General features: G+C 34.6%; 1 protein-coding gene across 1 annotated transcript in view; it reads left to right on the plus strand.

Annotated features, from left to right (window-relative positions):
• LOC141690717 (putative pectinesterase/pectinesterase inhibitor 41) overlaps window positions 1-16,796 on the plus strand; it is a 30,342-nt gene extending 13,546 nt beyond the window's left edge. Inside the window, exons 4-8 of the mRNA XM_074495492.1 lie at window positions 14,953-15,284; window positions 15,398-15,652; window positions 15,735-15,928; window positions 16,558-16,562; window positions 16,652-16,796. Of these exons, the coding sequence (XP_074351593.1) occupies window positions 14,953-15,284; window positions 15,398-15,652; window positions 15,735-15,928; window positions 16,558-16,562; window positions 16,652-16,796 (931 nt within the window). The remainder of the gene's footprint in view (window positions 1-14,952; window positions 15,285-15,397; window positions 15,653-15,734; window positions 15,929-16,557; window positions 16,563-16,651) is intronic.
• Window positions 16,797-22,311: the final 5,515 nt, after the last annotated feature.

The raw sequence follows: 22,311 nt of genomic DNA on the forward strand, positions 1-22,311 counted from the left end.
ACAGTTAATTGCCATTATCTGCCACAAGTTATAATTATACATAATTGATTCTCAAAAGTAGATGGTCTGATCTACAATAGATCTACCTCTGCAGCTATAGCAGCTACAACATCAACGGGAAGACGCGGGACGCTTCCCACGCGCTTGCGCTGGGTCTGCTGGGGTCTGGCCATCTTTCCTAACTGTTGTTGTGTGATGAAGAAATAAAGCAAGGGTGAGCAGCAAGCCCACCAAAATAATATGTATAATGATTTACAATATATGAGCCTACTCATAATACTCATGAAAGTCTTGGTCAAAAGAAATGAACCAAGTTCGATATCTTAATGCGATGAAGTCGCAAAATATTCAGTATATATACATATATACTTTTCAAAATATTGGAAGTCCTCTTCCATGCATAATATACACAAAGTCCCAGTGTATAACTGTATATAAAAAAAATATCGTTGCAAGGTGATCTCATATATCTAACCTTGTCTCAACGTTTTTCTGAAAATCTTTGTCATTCATAAGACAATTATTAATTAGATATAAGTTTAAAAGATGAGGTTACCAAATACCCCAATATACTTATATCTTTCCCAATACTACTTGAACTACCACCGTTCAAGTTATAATCAGTTTCAAAAGTTCATCACATAGATGAGACTACAAGACAAGATTTGAATAGATTCAATCTTTGAAATATTATTGAATGAAATAAAGTTACGAGATACTTTATTTAGTCCCGATATATATATATCCACATATATATATCTCTTAAACATTTCCTGGAACCTCTGTTATGTAAAGTATGAACAGAGTTTGAAACATCCAATGAATTTTGGAAAGGAAAAGAATTTTGGCATAAACCCGATATCTCGCTGATCAGGCAAAGATACCAATAAGTAACCTTTTCTACTAGTAGATGGACGAATTCCCCACTGGTCATCACCCTGGTCATAATTAAGACCTATGCTGGACTGCCACTCAGCCACTTATGCATTTGATGGACTCCCACTGAGCCACTTACACAATAATAGACCGTACCCCGGCCTGTCGCTTATGCCGACTCAATGAGAGGGGCTTACTTCCCGAACGTTGGGCAAGTAATCAATTCATTTACCAAATCTGCAACCTTGTTGCGAATATAAAATACACCACAGAGCCGGATTCCCCAGGTTTTGAGCGAGTATTTAAATCCCCTTAAAAGGAAGATCTTAAATATAAAAATGAGTTTTGGGATCCGCTCTGACTTTTAAAAATCATTTTGAAGACTCGAAAACACTTTAAAGAGTGTTTGGAGTAAGGCTGATTTAATGAAGTAAATCAGTCCCCAGAATATTTAGAAAATGACTGAATATTATTATTTAAATAATATTCCCATAAAGAATAATCTTTATAAAAATAATTGAAGTAGAAGTATTAAAACTTATACTTGAAATAAACATTAAATAACCAAAGATATACTTATATGAAAGTATTATCTTTATTTGAATAATCGAAAATAAGTTTGATTATTGACATCTTATTCTTTAATAAAATAAAGAATATATCTCAGCAAATAATCGGAGTCATAGATCCTCAAATGAATATTCAAATAATATTCAATAAATAAAATAAGCTGAGTCATAATACCTCGAATGAATATTATAAATAATATTCATTAAATAAAATAAAGGAGTCATAAGTCCTCGAATAACATTCGAAATAATGTAATAAAGTTTAAAGTTATCGAATAAACCTTATTCGATTAATAGTTTGGAAAACTATAACCATATATATATATAAATATATATATATATATATATATATATCCATATCCATATATACAAGATTACTCGGGATCCTCGACTCCCGGTTTTAGAAAATATTTTCACCTTTTGGGTCCCTATACTAAGGGTATATGCAAGTTACCGCTATCCTCTAGCATAGGTATTATCAAATGAACCAACAGATATATATTTCAAGAATATGAAACAGGCATGCATATATACCATATTAGCATACTCCAATATATTGCAAAATTTGCTACTAACAATCATGCAATATCACAAGATAATGCATATACATATATTTACATCACAACAACAGTATAACGGGTAGAAAACTTGCCTGAGCGACTGGGGGTTACGAATGGCTCGGGACGAGTCTGGTAACCTATAAACAACAAGTAAGTTGGAATTAAACCAAAGTCACTTGTGAATCTATACTTTAACTAACTTAGACTCTAACGCTTGTTTTGCGCTCACTGATTCGCTTAAGTCACTCGGGTACCCTCGGCTCCACCATTTTTAATAATTTAACCTTTACGAGTTTTAAAGCGATTCCTTCGCGAGTGACTTACCAACTGCCTAAAACACTTACCATAAATGTTTCATGCATTAATTAACCCTTTTTGGTCTTTAACCTACATTTCAAAGTAAGGCGAGGGAAAAAGTTTCGTTCGCAAAACGCCGTTACTTGAAACGGTCGTTTCTCCTAAACCGTAAATCGGAATCGAACGAACTACATATCAAAACGAAGCTCGTAACATGAGCTATCTAAACATGGCAGTGGTCACAATCTAGCAGGGGGTTCTCGGGTCCTAATGTTATGCACAAAACAGTCTAAAGAAAATCGGACGTTACGACGGCTATGTTTACGCGATTACCAATATTTATACCACTCCAATTCTTTACCAATTCACTACAAACCACCCAACCATCATCAATACCTCAAACACAACTTATATCAAGGCAAAGTCAGTCCATAATCTCAAGGTTTTCCAACTTATTCAACCACAAACATGATCTACTAACCATAACTTAAGATTCATTAACCATTAACCAAGATTCATATCCAAAATCACCACAAATCCAACCAAACCATTTATCATACATGGATCTTGCTATACATACATGGATATTTCTATATATACATTAATCCATCCATAAACTCATCAAAACTCAAAGTTCAAACTATAAGTTAAAGGTGAAAGTTGTTTATACCTCCTTGAAGCTTCCTAACACAACCCAAGAGCTTTGAATGCCTAAAAGAACCTTGATCCTTGCTTGTATAACCTTAATCTTTCATAAAAATTCAAGAAAACTAAAGTTATTTCTTGAAGGTTACTATTCACCATCTTCTTCCTTGATTTATAGAAAAAGATTGGCTTGGAATTAGAAGCTTAAACTTATAGGAAGTATGTAACTATCCATGGGGAAGCTTAGATAATTACCTTGCTAAATAGTAAGTGGTGGAGCTTGGATCTTCAAATTTTAAGAAATGGGCCGAGAGCTAGCTTGGGAAGAAGATATTTTTGTGTTTTGTTTGATGAAAATGAAATGATTTGCTTGGTTGGTTGATTTTTGTGTTGTTTTTGGTTAATGACTTAATTAACCTTGATTTTGTGTGGTTATAATTCAACCACACTTCCTTCCCTTCTATGTCATGCTTGTGTCACCTTGCACATGTCATTATGCTCCCACTTGTCCACACCTTGTGGTTTGATGATGTCACAATCCCTGGCTTCTTGTACAAGCTTGTCTCTTGGTCACTTATTTGTTTTACGGTTCGCTTATCTTTCATTCTCGTTTATCGTTTGAGGGATCATACCCGGGATCTTATTACTTAGGTTCCCTTAACCTTTCTCAATATATTATATTCCTTTTATGATCCTCTCCTATAATCCTTTAATTTCAATCCTTTTTATCCTGTTACCTTATACTCAATTCTCTCCGTATCTTGTGGATTTCCGGGAAAAATCAAAGTGTTCGGAATTGGATTCTGACGATCTTTACATACACTTATATACCACATAGAGTACTAATAATATCCCATAAGATCAATAACAGAACCCCTACATAGCGTGGCATGAAAAGTTTTCTCGTTCAGCAAAAACACTATTCATAAGGGTTTCAAAATTTCTCAAAAATTGGGGTTATTACAGTCTCCCCTCCTTAAAAGGATTCCGTCCCGGAATCAGATAGAAAACAAATGGGGATACTTTCTTAGCATTACACTTTCTAACTCTCGAGTCAATTTTCCACATTGTGGTTCTACCACCAAACTCTGCCTAGTTTGATAATCCTTCTCCTAAGCACTTGTTCCTTTTCACTCTATAACCCTTCCTGGTTGCTCCATATAGGTTACGTCGGGTTGCATATCTATGCGCTCATATGCCCCTATTTGACTGGCATCCGAATTACACTTCCTTAACATTGATACGTGGAACACGTTATGAACTTGCTACATATTCGGGGTTAGGGCTAGCTTATATGCTAACTTCCCAAACGTCTTAATATATCCAAGGGTCCAACAAATTGTAGACTTAGCTTTCCTTTCTTTCCGAACCTCATCAATCCTTTCCAAGGGATACCTATAACATTACTAGGTCCCCTATTTCATACTCTTTATCCTTTCGTGTCAAATCAACATACTTATCATGTCCATCTTGGGCTACTACCAGCCGTCCTCTGATTAGATCTATCATATCCTTGGTCCTTTGGACTACTGCGGGTCCGAGCATCTTGCGCTCTACAACTTCATCCTAACATAAGGGAGATCGACATTATCTTCCCTCAAGGATCTCATAAGGCGACATCTCGATAATGACATATGATCTATTGTCGTAAGATAACTCAATCCGAATTAAGTGATCATTCCAAATTCTTTCAAGTCTATTGCACAGACTCTCATTATAGCTTTTATCATTAGAGCTTCTGCTTCTCAATACCCATTCTTTTCCAGTTCATAATCGCTACTACCTTCCGTTCCTAATATTATACTGGTTATACTTTTGCTCGTTAGCGTTCTATAACCTTTTAATAACCACGTCAACCTTAGTATCACGAATGTGTTCCCATTCCGCATACTACCACCACTTTATTACTCCTTTTTCAGTTGTTTCTATTTTCCAAAATTTGATCAATCAAATAGAAGTAAAGGAATTTGTTGAGAGATCACTATGATCATGAACACTTGTTATATTGCATAGTTAGTACAGAAGGTGGCCAGCCTTTAGTACTTGACAAGCAATTAAACAATAGCTGGTATCCTACTCGGCTTCTATCACACAGATAGATAGTCATTCGGCAATACCTCCCCTTTTGGAAGGGTTGTCCTTCTTAGATTACATGAAATGAAAAGAAGAGAAAAGAACGAATTGAAGAGAATTGTATATTCATAAAAATTTTATTGCCATAAAATATCTGGCTTGGAACCTACCTCTGAATTATAGAGGTTTGTCATAGGAGAACAAAACATAAACGTATTTATATCAGTATCAAGTATTATAGCATCGTATTTCCCATGCCTAAATATTTCTATTCCGTCCATCATTCTATGGAACCATGCTCTTCCTCGAGTTTAAACACAATCACCTTTGAAACTCCCTCGACATCGAAAATCGAATCTGGGATCTCATTCTATACATCATCGCTACTAGAATTCTATGCTTGCACCGCAACCTTCCTCGTATAATAATACGACTCTCTATTGATAAGAAAGAATAATAATTCACTAGGTAGATACTCTACTTAATTAGTCTATCAATGATAACTTATACACTACCACGACCCGATTAGGGGTACTCAATCTCGACACCTATTCCAATACAACTCTCACGGTTGTAATCAGCTCGATACTCGCAGAATCATTGCTGCCTTACTATGGTCCACCACTGACCTACTGTAGTCATTCATTTTCCATGAAGTCTTAATATCTAACCATACGGAGTCCATACATGTCGTATCAAATACTTCTAAGGAGTTAACATAATCACCAATCATAATTCATGAAGAACACTCCAAACTCTGGCGTACTTTCATGACATGAAGCAGATAAAATTTGCAGAAGAGTTTCGCTCAAAGCAACGATAGCAGGTTAATACCATTCTTAATCATATGCCTTCAATAGAAGACTTAACTCAAAGGTTTGTTTAGTCCTTTTTGAACTATGGTCCTGGCTTATCTCAAGATAGTATCTTCTGAGATAGATAGCCCGCTCATGGCGATTACACGAATTAAACCTTTACTAACTACTATTACGGTTGGGTATTGCACAGTCATCAGAAGGAATGTCAATCTTCCAAACCATAATACAACCTTCACAGTTTTAACCATCATCACTGTATTCCTTTGGCACAAGTGCCTATAATTATCCTCTTACCTTTAAAGTGACGGCCACCTCTTTGGCCTTTCCTGATAGTACAATTTCCTTACAGTCAATGTCATTTTAACCACCTCCAAATAATTTTCTACCTCATTTCAATCACAGCTTATGTGAAGATGTATTCCTTAAAATCTGATGAGTAAAAAAAAAATCACCATTTTTCCATAAGTTATTGCCTCAGTCTTTAGAGGTTAATCACTGTCACGACTGACTCTCAACTATACTTAGAACATCTTTTATCTTAAGTCCTAATTGCCTAGAACAATTTCAACCTTTACTGGTTTGATCCATACTTTCTCGTGGTTTAACACGTGCCCCACTTGGCATCATTATAATTACGTCATATTTCCTTTATCCCCATTTCCATTCTTGAGAATTTTGAATATTACCTTTTTCCTTATAAAACCTCTAAGGTTATCCTTCAATCGTTCCTCCTGTATTCCCTAGATACAGGGCATATCACAATACCATTTACTAATAGTAGAACCATTGTCTATATACTTCTGAAGAATTTCTCCACTGATCCTTAAAGGTTATTATTACCTTAATCCTTTCCAATTCATACTGTCAAAACTCATACTATCCCTATTAAGGGTGAAATGCCAACCTTTATGCATTCCCCTAGGATTCGTTTTAAGTTACCGATGTTCTATCCTTAATTCCACCTTTAAAAAGGTACAAGCATCCTTCCATGGATAAATAAAGTCATATATCCCTGATATGGGTATCTTATTCAATCATTCCCACCTCGATAGTAAATGCCTAATTTCACAATAACATCTGTATACAAAATGAGGTTAATCAAAATGGCCTCCAAAAGATAATAACGGTTATCCGCTTTTCTTGCCTAATCTGGTAACGATAACATGGATGTTCTGGAAGATATTGGTCATGTTCAACGTGAACCTCTTCTTAATAATTCCTTATTTACTTTTGTTGTTTATCTCCACAGTCATCTCAATGTTGGGATATCTCTCATACCTGGCGTCTCCCTTTCTGGGTATCGAGCCACCGGTCTTACATTTCACATTATTGAAGGTCACTTCCTTCATCCAAATTTTTTTTTTCCTGATTTCTTACTTTCTTGTCTCCTCAGTCTATCCGCGTCTCATTATTTATCCTTCGAATTATCTCAAGGTTTCCTCGAATCCTCCCAACTTAAAGGGGGTACAATATATGTATCTCTTATGCCTTCAACCATCAATTTTAACTCATGGTGGATCATCATCATCCTGACGATTACATACTTTTCTATTTCTATTGCTATGAGTCTTTAGGGTTTCCTCATACCCAACTCCCTTATCATTCCTCAAACTCTATTGCCTTTATATTCCTTTCCACTTCAGTTTCTTTTTATTTTCCTTTCTCTTATCATTATTTCACAAACCAATCACAATATAAGCATTGATTTCAAACATCCCGTCATTCTGGATTCGTGTCCTCAGAACGAATCTTGACCACTTTTACGACTTAGATTCATAATTCATCATACTCATCCACTTTTGTTCTAGCTCCAAAGTTTTTACACTATCTCCATAACCTTGGGAATTACTTTCCCGAAAACAATTGACTGAACTTAAATCAGTTTATTCTATCCTCTGGCTCCGTGCCTTTCTTGGTCTTTCACCAGCAGGTGGCCTCTCTCTTAGGAGGGTAAGTGATAAAAATAGTCTTTTGTGATTCGTCAATCATTTAGAATCTCAACTGATTCCTCTATTTCCTTTAGCCAGGCTATTGCCTCGACTGGGTCAACCTGTTCCTTGGAACTCTGAGAGCTTAACGACTTAAAGGTCATGAAGAATTTCCTACCGCATTGTTTCCTCAAAGTGGTGGTTGGGGATAATAGTCTAAGTTCTGTCTAGACAGGTCTATGAATTGCCGTATAGGAGTACCGTCTCGGGTCTCCTTTCCTTACTCGACTTTCTGTTTCCTTATTATGAAATGTTTCATCCTACTCCCCATAATTGGGGTCATCTTTTAATTTAAAATCCTCATTTTCCACTCCATTATGTCATGGGTTCCTTCTATCTTGATGGCGACCTCCCTGACTATCGCGTTCAGGGTTTGCTCTAAATCTTATTCCTCAACTATGGCTCTCATCTAAGTTCTCATCCTTACACTCTTGAACTTTCGGAACCCAAATTCTATAGGAATACCTCATTATTCCCTTATCATCTTTCTCGATATTAATCTTTTATCTAATTGTTGGCTCTCTACCTTCATTCATAACTTTTTCTGGCACAATATGATCTTTTCCAATAATTCGGGCTGTATTGCAATCTCAAACAGCTTTTCGGTACCGGCTCCGGTTACCTTCACTTCTATTTCCATTTTCTCAAAATCTCTTATAAACTCTCCAAAAGGCATTATCATCTTGAGTCTCTCCTTTTTACTAAGGGCATCAGCCACCATATTGGCTTTCCCCCGAATGATAAAGAATCTCATAATCGTAATCCTTGATTAGCTCTAACCGCCTCCTCTGGCGTATGTTGAGCTCTTTCTACGCAAAAATGTACTAGAGCTCCTATGGTTTGTGTAAATCTTGCACTTCTCTCCATACAAGTAGTGCCTCCAATCTTTAGGGAAAAACTATTGCCACGAGCCCAAGCTCATGGGTGGGGATATCGAATTTTATACTTCCTTAATTGTCTTGACGCAGACGCGATTATCTTGCTGTGCTATATAAGAAGCACCCTAATTCCTTATGCGAAGCGTCACTTACAAATCACAAAATCTCATTTTTCATCCGGCAACGCCAACATATGGGCCGCCACCAACCTTTGCTTCAGTTGTTAAAATCTTTTCTCGTATTTCTCTGTCCATTCGAACTTCTCAGTCTTACGAGTAAGCCGCGTTAAAGGGGCTACTATCTTTACAACTTGAACGAACCTCCGGTAGTGACCGGCCAATCCTACCTCTGGTAGTTTCCCTAACCATGGTCATCAATTCCTCAGTGGTCCTTTATTCATTCTTTTCAGGATCCTCCATGGGATCCTCCTCAATAACTATCCCTTCTAGGACAACATCATCAACCGCTACATCCTCACTATCAACATCATCCGGTCCTGCATTAGGACACTCTATCGGATCCGCAATCCGATCTCCAATTAGTAATAAAATATCATCGCGATGTTGCTCCTCAACCTCAGGGTTCGGAGTCCCGCTACCATATACGATAACGAACTACGCTCCTATCACGATATTTATAAGGGTTCCCATAAGGGTTTTAACTGTCAGTGCTACGTTAGGTAGCCCGACTATGAACTTGGCAAGAGTTCTTATTATCTTAGTGAACTTATTATCTTTACGTCCCATCATCTCTGAGGTTTATAACGCTTAGCTCTGATACCATTTCTGTAACACCCCCAGATCCGGGGTCGGGGATCCGGGTCGTCACGGTCTTTCTTTCCACAATATCACTTCACTTAATTAATAATAAATAACCTTATGCTGTGACCCCACACTAACACACACCACAACCCGTTATAGTCTCAGAGATGAAATTTAAATAAGTACAAGTCTTTGAATCCACAATTTAAAAGTTATTACAACCCAAAATGATTACTTGATAAATTTACAGTTAATTGCCATTATCTGCCACAAGTTATAATTATACATAATTGATTCTCAAAAGTAGATGGTCTGATCTACAATAGATCTACCTCTGCAGCTATAGCAGCTACAACATCAACGGGAAGACGCGGGACGCTTCCCACGCGCTTGCGCTGGGTCTGCTGGGGTCTGGCCATCTTTCCTAACTGTTGTTGTGTGATGAAGAAATAAAGCAAGGGTGAGCAGCAAGCCCACCAAAATAATATGTATAATGATTTACAATATATGAGCCTACTCATAATACTCATGAAAGTCTTGGTCAAAAGAAATGAACCAAGTTCGATATCTTAATGCGATGAAGTCGCAAAATATTCAGTATATATACATATATACTTTTCAAAATATTGGAAGTCCTCTTCCATGCATAATATACACAAAGTCCCAGTGTATAACTGTATATAAAAAAAATATCGTTGCAAGGTGATCTCATATATCTAACCTTGTCTCAACGTTTTTCTGAAAATCTTTGTCATTCATAAGACAATTATTAATTAGATATAAGTTTAAAAGATGAGGTTACCAAATACCCCAATATACTTATATCTTTCCCAATACTACTTGAACTACCACCGTTCAAGTTATAATCAGTTTCAAAAGTTCATCACATAGATGAGACTACAAGACAAGATTTGAATAGATTCAATCTTTGAAATATTATTGAATGAAATAAAGTTACGAGATACTTTATTTAGTCCCGATATATATATATCCACATATATATATCTCTTAAACATTTCCTGGAACCTCTGTTATGTAAAGTATGAACAGAGTTTGAAACATCCAATGAATTTTGGAAAGGAAAAGAATTTTGGCATAAACCCGATATCTCGCTGATCAGGCAAAGATACCAATAAGTAACCTTTTCTACTAGTAGATGGACGAATTCCCCACTGGTCATCACCCTGGTCATAATTAAGACCTATGCTGGACTGCCACTCAGCCACTTATGCATTTGATGGACTCCCACTGAGCCACTTACACAATAATAGACCGTACCCCGGCCTGTCGCTTATGCCGACTCAATGAGAGGGGCTTACTTCCCGAACGTTGGGCAAGTAATCAATTCATTTACCAAATCTGCAACCTTGTTGCGAATATAAAATACACCACAGAGCCGGATTCCCCAGGTTTTGAGCGAGTATTTAAATCCCCTTAAAAGGAAGATCTTAAATATAAAAATGAGTTTTGGGATCCGCTCTGACTTTTAAAAATCATTTTGAAGACTCGAAAACACTTTAAAGAGTGTTTGGAGTAAGGCTGATTTAATGAAGTAAATCAGTCCCCAGAATATTTAGAAAATGACTGAATATTATTATTTAAATAATATTCCCATAAAGAATAATCTTTATAAAAATAATTGAAGTAGAAGTATTAAAACTTATACTTGAAATAAACATTAAATAACCAAAGATATACTTATATGAAAGTATTATCTTTATTTGAATAATCGAAAATAAGTTTGATTATTGACATCTTATTCTTTAATAAAATAAAGAATATATCTCAGCAAATAATCGGAGTCATAGATCCTCAAATGAATATTCAAATAATATTCAATAAATAAAATAAGCTGAGTCATAATACCTCGAATGAATATTATAAATAATATTCATTAAATAAAATAAAGGAGTCATAAGTCCTCGAATAACATTCGAAATAATGTAATAAAGTTTAAAGTTATCGAATAAACCTTATTCGATTAATAGTTTGGAAAACTATAACCATATATATATATATAAATATATATATATATATATATCCATATCCATATATACAAGATTACTCGGGATCCTCGACTCCCGGTTTTAGAAAATATTTTCACCTTTTGGGTCCCTATACTAAGGGTATATGCAAGTTACCGCTATCCTCTAGCATAGGTATTATCAAATGAACCAACAGATATATATTTCAAGAATATGAAACAGGCATGCATATATACCATATTAGCATACTCCAATATATTGCAAAATTTGCTACTAACAATCATGCAATATCACAAGATAATGCATATACATATATTTACATCACAACAACAGTATAACGGGTAGAAAACTTGCCTGAGCGACTGGGGGTTACGAATGGCTCGGGACGAGTCTGGTAACCTATAAACAACAAGTAAGTTGGAATTAAACCAAAGTCACTTGTGAATCTATACTTTAACTAACTTAGACTCTAACGCTTGTTTTGCGCTCACTGATTCGCTTAAGTCACTCGGGTACCCTCGGCTCCACCATTTTTAATAATTTAACCTTTACGAGTTTTAAAGCGATTCCTTCGCGAGTGACTTACCAACTGCCTAAAACACTTACCATAAATGTTTCATGCATTAATTAACCCTTTTTGGTCTTTAACCTACATTTCAAAGTAAGGCGAGGGAAAAAGTTTCGTTCGCGAAACGCCGTTACTTGAAACGGTCGTTTCTCCTAAACCGTAAATCGGAATCGAACGAACTACATATCAAAACGAAGCTCGTAACATGAGCTATCTAAACATGGCAGTGGTCACAATCTAGCAGGGGGTTCTCGGGTCCTAATGTTATGCACAAAACAGTCTAAAGAAAATCGGACGTTACGACGGCTATGTTTACGCGATTACCAATATTTATACCACTCCAATTCTTTACCAATTCACTAAAAACCACCCAACCATCATCAATACCTCAAACACAACTTATATCAAGGCAAAGTCAGTCCATAATCTCAAGGTTTTCCAACTTATTCAACCACAAACATGATCTACTAACCATAACTTAAGATTCATTAACCATTAACCAAGATTCATATCCAAAATCACCACAAATCCAACCAAACCATTTATCATACATGGATCTTGCTATACATACATGGATATTTCTATATATACATTAATCCATCCATAAACTCATCAAAACTCAAAGTTCAAACTATAAGTTAAAGGTGAAAGTTGTTTATACCTCCTTGAAGCTTCCTAACACAACCCAAGAGCTTTGAATGCCTAAAAGAACCTTGATCCTTGCTTGTATAACCTTAATCTTTCATAAAAATTCAAGAAAACTAAAGTTATTTCTTGAAGGTTACTATTCACCATCTTCTTCCTTGATTTATAGAAAAAGATTGGCTTGGAATTAGAAGCTTAAACTTATAGGAAGTATGTAACTATCCATGGGGAAGCTTAGATAATTACCTTGCTAAATAGTAAGTGGTGGAGCTTGGATCTTCAAATTTTAAGAAATGGGCCGAGAGCTAGCTTGGGAAGAAGATATTTTTGTGTTTTGTTTGATGAAAATGAAATGATTTGCTTGGTTGGTTGATTTTTGTGTTGTTTTTGGTTAATGACTTAATTAACCTTGATTTTGTGTGGTTATAATTCAACCACACTTCCTTCCCTTCTATGTCATGCTTGTGTCACCTTGCACATGTCATTATGCTCCCACTTGTCCACACCTTGTGGTTTGATGATGTCACAATCCCTGGCTTCTTGTACAAGCTTGTCTCTTGGTCACTTATCTGTTTTACGGTTCGCTTATCTTTCGTTCTCGTTTATCGTTTGAGGGATCATACCCGGGATCTTATTACTTAGGTTCCCTTAACCTTTCTCAATATATTATATTCCTTTTATGATCCTCTCCTATAATCCTTTAATTTCAATCCTTTTTATCCTGTTACCTTATACTCAATTCTCTCCGTATCTTGTGGATTTCCGGGAAAAATCAAAGTGTTCGGAATTGGATTCTGACGATCTTTACATACACTTATATACCACATAGAGTACTAATAATATCCCATAAGATCAATAACAGAACCCCTACATAGCGTGGCATGAAAAGTTTTCTCGTTCAGCAAAAACACTATTCATAAGGGTTTCAAAATTTCTCAAAAATTGGGGTTATTACAGTTAAGGCACTGAATTGTTTGTTAAGGCACTGAGTTTCATATTTGCTTGGCCGTAATATTTTGCATAAACGTGACTGGGGCAACGATACTTAGATTTAAAAGTTTATGTGCACAGGATGACATTGGCAAGATTCTCAAAACTCGAGGAGATGTTGAAGCTGCGAATAAGCTTGTTTATGGTAGCAAGGAACACGGCCCGTCCTTTCTTGTTGGCAGGGTTTGTAAGAAAAAAGATGTTAAGGGAAAGTCTTCTGCTTCAGCTGTTCAGGATGACTAGTACGAGGCACAGCTTACAGCAAAGATCCGTGCTCAGTTAGAAAGAGAGATGGAGGAGAAATTTGACAGAAAAATTCAAGAGACAATGAGAAAGTTAGCAGAGAAGAATCAAGAACTGAAAGTCTTTGACGAGGGCAACTTTAGTGGAAATGGTACTAACACAGGAGATGGCGACTCTGGTGGAAATGATGAATCTGGTGGAAATGAGGGCGACTCCAGTGGTAATCATGATTATGGCGACTCCAGTGGAGAAGATGATAATATTGATGTTTGATCAACATGTTTCTTAAGCAAACTCTGTTTAATTTAAGTAAATGCGTAATCTTCTGGGAACTTTATGCATATTAGTAACTAGTTGGTGCTCGTGGCAGTTAAACTTTTTATCTTGATTAGTTAAACTAGTACTTGGAATTTGGTTATTTTTGTTTGTTGGGAGCTGGAACTTTAAATTTGTTGGATTGCTGGACTTGTGCTTTTGCCAACAGTTATCAAGTTCAGTTAGTATGTATTTAGGTTTTAATCTTGCAAGTTGTTTTATATTTTGTTTGCATCTTGAAAATTAACAAAACCAATTGATATTTTAATGTTAGCTAAAACAGGAAAAAATGTTACAATAAATATAAAAGTGTAACAACAGAGACCAGGATGTTTATAAAGAAAGTGTTACAATAAGCTCTAAAAATGTTACCAAAAGAATATAATTGTTTTACCATATAGTGGTACAATAGAAAAAATGGTGTTACAAAAGAGCTTAATGCAACATTTTTATTGGTGTTACTAAAGGTTCAGGGGTGTTGCAACAGAACTGTGGTTACACATGCATAGTGTTACCATAGAAACCTAATGTGTAACCATAGGGGGTCTATTGTTACATCTTTACGTGTGTTACCACAGGTTCCAAAAGTGTTACCTTAGACCCCTATTGTAGCACGAGCAAATTCAACACCACTAAAATTTCAAAAAGTGTAACCATAGCCCTATTTTTTGTTTTAGGTAACACTTTTTGGCCATTTTTACACTTTTTTTGGGGTGTTTCTAGAGGTCATATATGGTGTAGTGATAAAGTAATTCTTCAAAAGATAGGTCACAGACATCTTCTACAAGATGATGATGATTATATAGTAGTGAGTAACATTGTTGTTGTGAGTCAAGATGGAACAGGGGACTTTACAACCATCAAGGATGCCTTAACTTTGGGTCCCAACAAAATTGTAGCTAGTGATGGCTACTTTGTGATATATGTCACAGTTGGAGTCTATGAAGAATATGTGTACATTCCAAATAATAACAAGTACATTAGGATGATTGGCGATGGAATTAACCAGATAGTAATCACTGGCAACCATAGTACTGCTGATGGCTTGGCAACTTTTAACTCTACAATATTTGGTAAGACATTATTAATTTCTTGATTTAATTGAGTCAATTTTAACTTGTAATATTTTATACTTTGATATTATATAATACCTGTAACATATACTGATACAATGTTATTTATGCAGCTGTAGTGGGACAGGGATTCATACCAGTAAATATAACATTCCGGAACACAGCAGGGGCAGTAAATCACCAGGCAGTTGCAATGCGAAGTAGGGAAGATATGTCAACATTCTATAGCTGTAGCTTTGAAGGGTATCAAGATACCCTGTATCCCCACTCCAATAGGCAATTCTACACAGAATGTGACATATATGACACAGTCGACTTCATATTTGGCAACCGAGCAGCTGTGCTACAAGATTGCAATATCTATCCACGTAAATTTAAATGTATTTTTCAGTTTTTTTCTTTTTGTTCAGTAGATGTTGGTTGTAAATTGTTCATTCAGCTCTGATACAGTGTATGTTCTACAGGTGATGAAAGAAAGAGCAAAGAATAGAGTGGATGATCTACAGGGTATGTTCTGTGAACTTCAATCAGCTAGAAAAGAGAGTCATACTAATGATGTTGCTTTATTAGAAGAACAAGTTAATCAGATGCTTGGAGAGTGGCAATCTGTACGTAATCATCCTTCTCATGCTTCTTCTTTTCAGGTTATCACACCCACCCTCTTATATATGTATTATAGTGTTTGCTGATTGTTTTGGTTTTTGATTGCGTAATTTTGTTTTTGTTTGATCTTTGTGTGATTCGACAATTATGATAAACGGGGATTTGTGCGCGGGATAGGATAATTTAATATGTATTTATGTTTTGATTAAAATTATAACTACTTTAAGTTGAATAAAAAAAACACTTTAAATATATTTCAAGGGATATATTTTCAGGTAGTTGCAAAGGGCATGAAACAGGAAGCCTTGGCTCGACTAAAAAGAACCAAAATCAACGGATCGCTGAAGGCCGCTGCTATATTTTAAATGGCATGTCACAATTCTATTTTGAGTATTATATCCATAACTTTCTTGCTGCTATTTAATTTGATTCAGAAAGTCTTAGTTTTTTAATCACAGGTTAAGATTAATACGTGTTTATAGCCAGTTTTTTAATCACAGGTTACATGTCTATAATGTCGTAAAATTAGTGTTAATGTCTATAATATAGGCCAATGTCTATAATACAGGTTATAGCCTTAGAAAGTCTTTGATTCAAAAGTAATTGATATAGTTTCTGCCCAGGATATTGTATTTACCCTTGTGCAATCTGGTGTTTGTGTTGCATTTAGCCGAGGTAATTATTTATTTAGATCTTTAGATACAAGTTAAAGCTGTCTTTGACATGAAAAAAGGTAAATGTAACATTTGAATTGTTGAATGCAGAAACCAATGCAAGGATATGCTTTATAAATATCGTGGCAAGCCAGATGTCGGCTTCCCTCTTTTTCAGTTCGAGTCATTCAAATGGTCTGGCTTTGTCAACCCTGCTGACAACCCTGTTGTCGCACAAGGCTTGGAAAAGTTTTAGGCGAGATAGAATCTTTTTATTGATTGGAAGCATGGTAAAGAAAATTGGAGCCCGCATGAAAGGGGATGACTTGAGTACTAGAAATATGGTTGATTTTACACATTAGTTGTACTTTATTTAGAATGATAAACATATTTGATATTAGTTGTACACATTGAGAATTTGTTGATCTTGAATCCAATTGAGTAATAATGAATATATATATTGGTTGAGTTTTGAGAATTAAGTTTTTTCAGTATTGTGGTTAATACATTGTCTAATATTCGATGTTAATAAAAGGATATTAGCACATATAAACAAGGCAATAACATCAATTCAAAAATAAACACTTGATGTCTATTTGTCATATTAACATCGGTTATTTAATAAACAATCGATGTCTATTGTTCAAATTGACATCAGTTATTTAGAAAACAATCGATGTCTATTGTTCAAATTAACATCGATTCTTTAAAAATAACCGATGTCTAATTGGTTTGAGACATTGATTTTTTAATTTTAATCGATGTTAATTCATAAATATTGTTTGTGTGTTATAGTTCTAATATTGCAATTCTGAACTTGACATAACTCAATTAGATAACAATAATGTGAATTGGACATCAGAAATTTTCCAGAAACGTTGTGTAAGATTACTTAGACATCGGTTTTTAACCGATGTCTATGAGAAAATATCTTTAACATCAGTCGCGAAGACATCATACATTTTTTACATAGACATCGGTTTTTAACCGATTTCTAAGGTGTTTTTTCTAGTAGTGCTTGTCCAGTTCTTAATGATTTTCTTTGAATCATTTCTAATTCATGAGTTTTCGAGATTCCATAAAAAACTTCCAGTGTTATTCTGCTTAGATCTCTCCCTTCTCTGATTGCTGAGATTTTCTAGTTCCAAATGATCAGGGAGTGTGAGCAAAAACTTCAAGTTCACGTCTTCAGCTTCATAGTATTTGTCATGGAGCTGCAAGTCATTTATCATCTTATTGAACTTTTCAAACACATCAGTGATACTTTCTTTTGGCTTGGCCATGAAACCCTCATATTGTGAAATCAGTATCCTTCTTTGATTAGATCTATCTTCCTCAGTTCCCTCACAAAGTATTTCAATCTTTTCCCATATTTTCTTGGCAGTGTCACAGTTGACAATGTTGTTGTACATTACATTGTCAAGTGACTATATCAATATCAGTTGCAAGCCATTATCCAGGGAAACTTTCTCTTTTTCAGGCTCAGTGTACTCAAAAGGGTCTTTTGGAGTATAATGAGCTGGAATGACCATACCACCATCTGTTGATTCTTCAACTCTAACCATAGGAGTGAAGGGCCCATTTTTGAGAATCTGAATATAGAGTGGATTGGTCATCCAGATAAACAACAACATTTTCTTTTTCCAAAGAATTTAGTTAGCTTTGTCAAAGGTAGGCATTTTGATGCAACTGATTTTCTGTGTATTCATTCTTCCAAGATCTTGAATCTGTTTACTTTCAGATTTTTCTCTGATACCACTTGTTAGGTAATCAATTACACACAAAGGGGGGGGGTGAATGTGTTTTTGCGTTTTTGATACTTTTCTTTAACTGTTTTGGTTGTCAACAAAGTTAATCAATTGTTGTAGTGAAATGTGTTCATGCAGAAATTAAACATGCAATAATAAAGAACACAGATATTTCAAAACTCACTTAATTTTATATTAAAATTAAACTGTTTTGCTATAAAATTTCTAGGCTCTTTGTTGATAAAGAGCTTTGCTTCTTTCTTGAGAGAATACAAGAGTTCCTGATAAAAATTGTTACAACTTACAAAACGACCAGTGTTAACTTTATAATTTAGTTAACAGCTGGTTTACACAGTGTATAATAAGATATGTTGTTAACTGTAGTAAACTGTCACTTGTCATTTCAATTTAAGGAAAAGTATATCTTCCATTTCTGGCTTAGCATATCCTTACATACTGTTTTAACTTTGATCTTCCTTTGTCAATTAATCTTCACCCTTGATCTTGCATACTCTATAAGATTCTTTTTATAGACTTATCAATCCAGCTGGTTGGATTGTTTGTTGATTGTAAATCTTGGATATTGAACTGGTCTGCAAATTGTAATTTGAGATTTTACCTCGAGATCTCCATTTTGGTCTATAGAAAACTTGACATCTCAATAAGTATATTGGCTTATCGAGATCTCTAATACTCCATTGTAACTTTGACTTGTAGAGGTCTCTGAGTTCTCTATAAGAGAATTTGGCTTGTCGAGATCTCTAGTCTTCATATCTTCACTTTGACTTATCGATATCTCTGAGTTCTCTAGTGGCTTATTGACTTATCGATAACTCAGAGGTCTCTAGTCAAATTTGACTTGTCGATAACTCATAGTTCTCTAGTGAATTTTGGCTTATCGATATCTGAGTTCTCTAGTGTAATTTGACATATCGATAACTCAGAGTTCTCTAATGAATGTTGACTTGTCCATAACTCTGAGTTCTCTAGTGAAAAAAGCTTCTCGATATCTCCAATCTTAATGTCTTCAATTTGACATGTCGATATCTCTGATTTCTCTAATAGCTTTCTTGACTTCTCGATAAGTCATTTGGAGTTCTCGAATGACTTCTCTATAACACTAAATCTGTGACTTGTAGAGATCTTTGACTTAGAGTATTTTTATCCAAACAGATTTATTCAACTCCAAGCTTCTTCATAATTATTCTGAGGCATGATCTTCTTGATCTTCTTCCAGATAGAATCCTTAGGCTTGATACTGTTTAAACAAAAAGACTCCAGTCTGCTCTTTTATATTTTTACAGACTTTAAATGTTACAAGTACAAATGTAAACTAAGTTTACAATACAACTTACTTAGGGTTCTCAATTTGACTTAGTCTTGTTAAAGTACATGCATGTCTTGCACAATAACATCCACTTTATTCCAATGATGCTTCTGTTTCTTGGTGCTGGAACCAACTCCCAACCTTTGTTTCTTTCAAATTGATTTATCTCTTGTTGCAGAGCAGTTATCCAGTCAGGATCCAGTAGAGCTTCTTCAATTTTCCTAGGTTCAATTTAAGATAAGAAGTATTCATTTAGACATTCAATTGTAGTGGCAATTTTAGTTCTCATACCAGCACTGAGATCACCAATAATAGTGTCTCTAGTGTGACACATGTCCCATTTTCTAGTGTGTTGATGTTAATTGTAACATTTGGGAAAATCACGCTTGCATTTTATAATAAATTATGTGTGTTAATGTGTCATTTATGTGTAATTAGTAGTAAAACCCTAACTGCTACGTGTTACGTGCATTCTGTATCGTCCGGGTATTTTCAGGGTATATTTCAGAGATTTTATTATGTATTTATAGTTTTTGTATTAAAAGTTATATGACCCGAATTATGATTTTACAGCTGATATTTCAAATAAAATAATGGGCTTTATTTTTCATCAAACAGCTTGTACCATTGTGTTATTCCGAACATCTAGATATTTTATAAATTTTCTCGTTTCGTGAAAATGACTTTTTCGGGCCCCAGTGGGTGTTAAAAACCCCCACAAAAATCGCATTTTTGTTTTTATAAAATTATAGGACTTTCATTTATACAATTTCTTTGTATTTTTGCATTATTCACAATTTTTGGGAAATTTTGGTGTATAAATTGTATATATAAAAGATTTAAAAATTAAATGTTAATACTCAAAAATTATAAAATTAGGGGCTAATTAATTTTAAAAGATGTAGAATTAGGGGGTTAATTTTAACTAGGAGTATTGATTTTACTACTATAAATAGCCTAATTTTTATTTAATTATTATTAATTAAGTAATTAAAATCAGAAAATTCTAAAATTCTCTGCAAATCGGTCGGGTAGAACAAATTCGGGTCGAGGATTCAATCAAAGATTTTGAACTGATTACTGCATCAAATTAAGTGATTCGAGTATCCAAATCGAAGGTTTTAATCTGTTCATTTGATTTTATCATCAATTTCAAGTTTTAATTCGTTATTTTTGATTTTCGAATTCTAGAGTTTATGTTCGAATTAGGGCTTTTTGATTCTAGGGTTATTATGATGTATCGATGATTGATATAGCTTCCTGATGTTATTTGCAATCGATTCATGGTGTTTAATTGAACTAACGATTCCTGGATAGTGATTTTCGATTATAAGGGTTTATGTTCAATTTTTAATTTATACGTTTTTTATTTTGGTGAATATTTGGTTCCTGAGATGTTAGGGGTTTGATTGTAGAGTTCACAAGCTTTTATTTGCACTATAGAACATAGATTTTGATGTACAGAATCGAAAGATGGGATGTTGGCCGGAGTTTGGCCGGTGTTCAATCGATTTTGACCGGAGAAATCGTTGATGGGATGATTTTGGCTAACTGATTGTTGGAATGAAGTGTTGGTGTGATTTGCAATGAAAACCCTTCAAAAATCACCTCAAACGGTGAATACTTGAGTCTCAACGGAACATGGCTGGAGTCCGGGGAACTTGCCGGATTCTGGGAATTTTCCGGCCAGTTCATCCCGACCCGGATTTTTCCTGGTGACCCGATTTCAACCCGATTTTAAAACCCGGTTTTTATCCATAATTGTCAGAGATAGATTTCTGACAAATGATTCTGAGGATTATTTTTATTTTTTTTTATTTTAATTATAAAATCAGTTTTATTTATTTTATAAATTGATTAATTATTTATTTATTTAATTGATTTCTATTACAAATAATTCTGAAATATTTTCTAAAATTCAGATTTGTTTATTTTCCTAATTATTTATTTATTATTTATTAATTATTAATTAGTTAAAAATGATAATTTATTTTGATAATTAATCAAATAATTTTTAATAAATCATATTAAATTTATTTTAATTCCAAAAATTATAGAAAAATCATTTTTAATTCTGATTTTTCCCAAATAATCATTTAAAAATATTTTTAGGGTTTAATAATTAGTAATAATTATTTATAGTGAATAATAAATTGATTTATCTGTGTTTAATTGATATTAATTAAACCGTTTATCCGATTCGAGCGAAACGATAGCCCTTTGACTCAGAAAAATGATTTATTTTCATTAAAAATAATATTAAAACCTAATTTCTTTTAGAAACTAGTTGACTTTTAATATTTATTTAATTATGAGATGAATCGCGTGTAGAGACGAGTCCGATAAATTTTAAAAAATAGGAAACGCGCCAGATAATGATCAGTTAAGTGAACAACGAGTCAATTTTGATTCTAAAAATTATTTTAAACCTAAAAATGACTATGTGGCTTATGTGTTTAAGTGTATAATGTGGTTAATCGAGTCTTGCTTGTTAATAAATAATATACGAGTCAATGATACGTGTATGGGTAGACAATAGGAGCTACGTGAAGTCGGTTTGAGATGCGATTGAGATACGAGATGACTAAATCAGTCTATTTATTTGATAGAAGCAAAGCCAGCAAGGCGGATTGAGCCGGTGATAGACGAAGGCGAAATACTTGGAGTAAATCGCGTGAAAGGCAAGTTTTTCCCCT

Source organism: Apium graveolens, chromosome 10, assembly GCF_009905375.1.
Source record: "Apium graveolens cultivar Ventura chromosome 10, ASM990537v1, whole genome shotgun sequence".
Taxonomy (NCBI): domain Eukaryota; kingdom Viridiplantae; phylum Streptophyta; class Magnoliopsida; order Apiales; family Apiaceae; genus Apium; species Apium graveolens.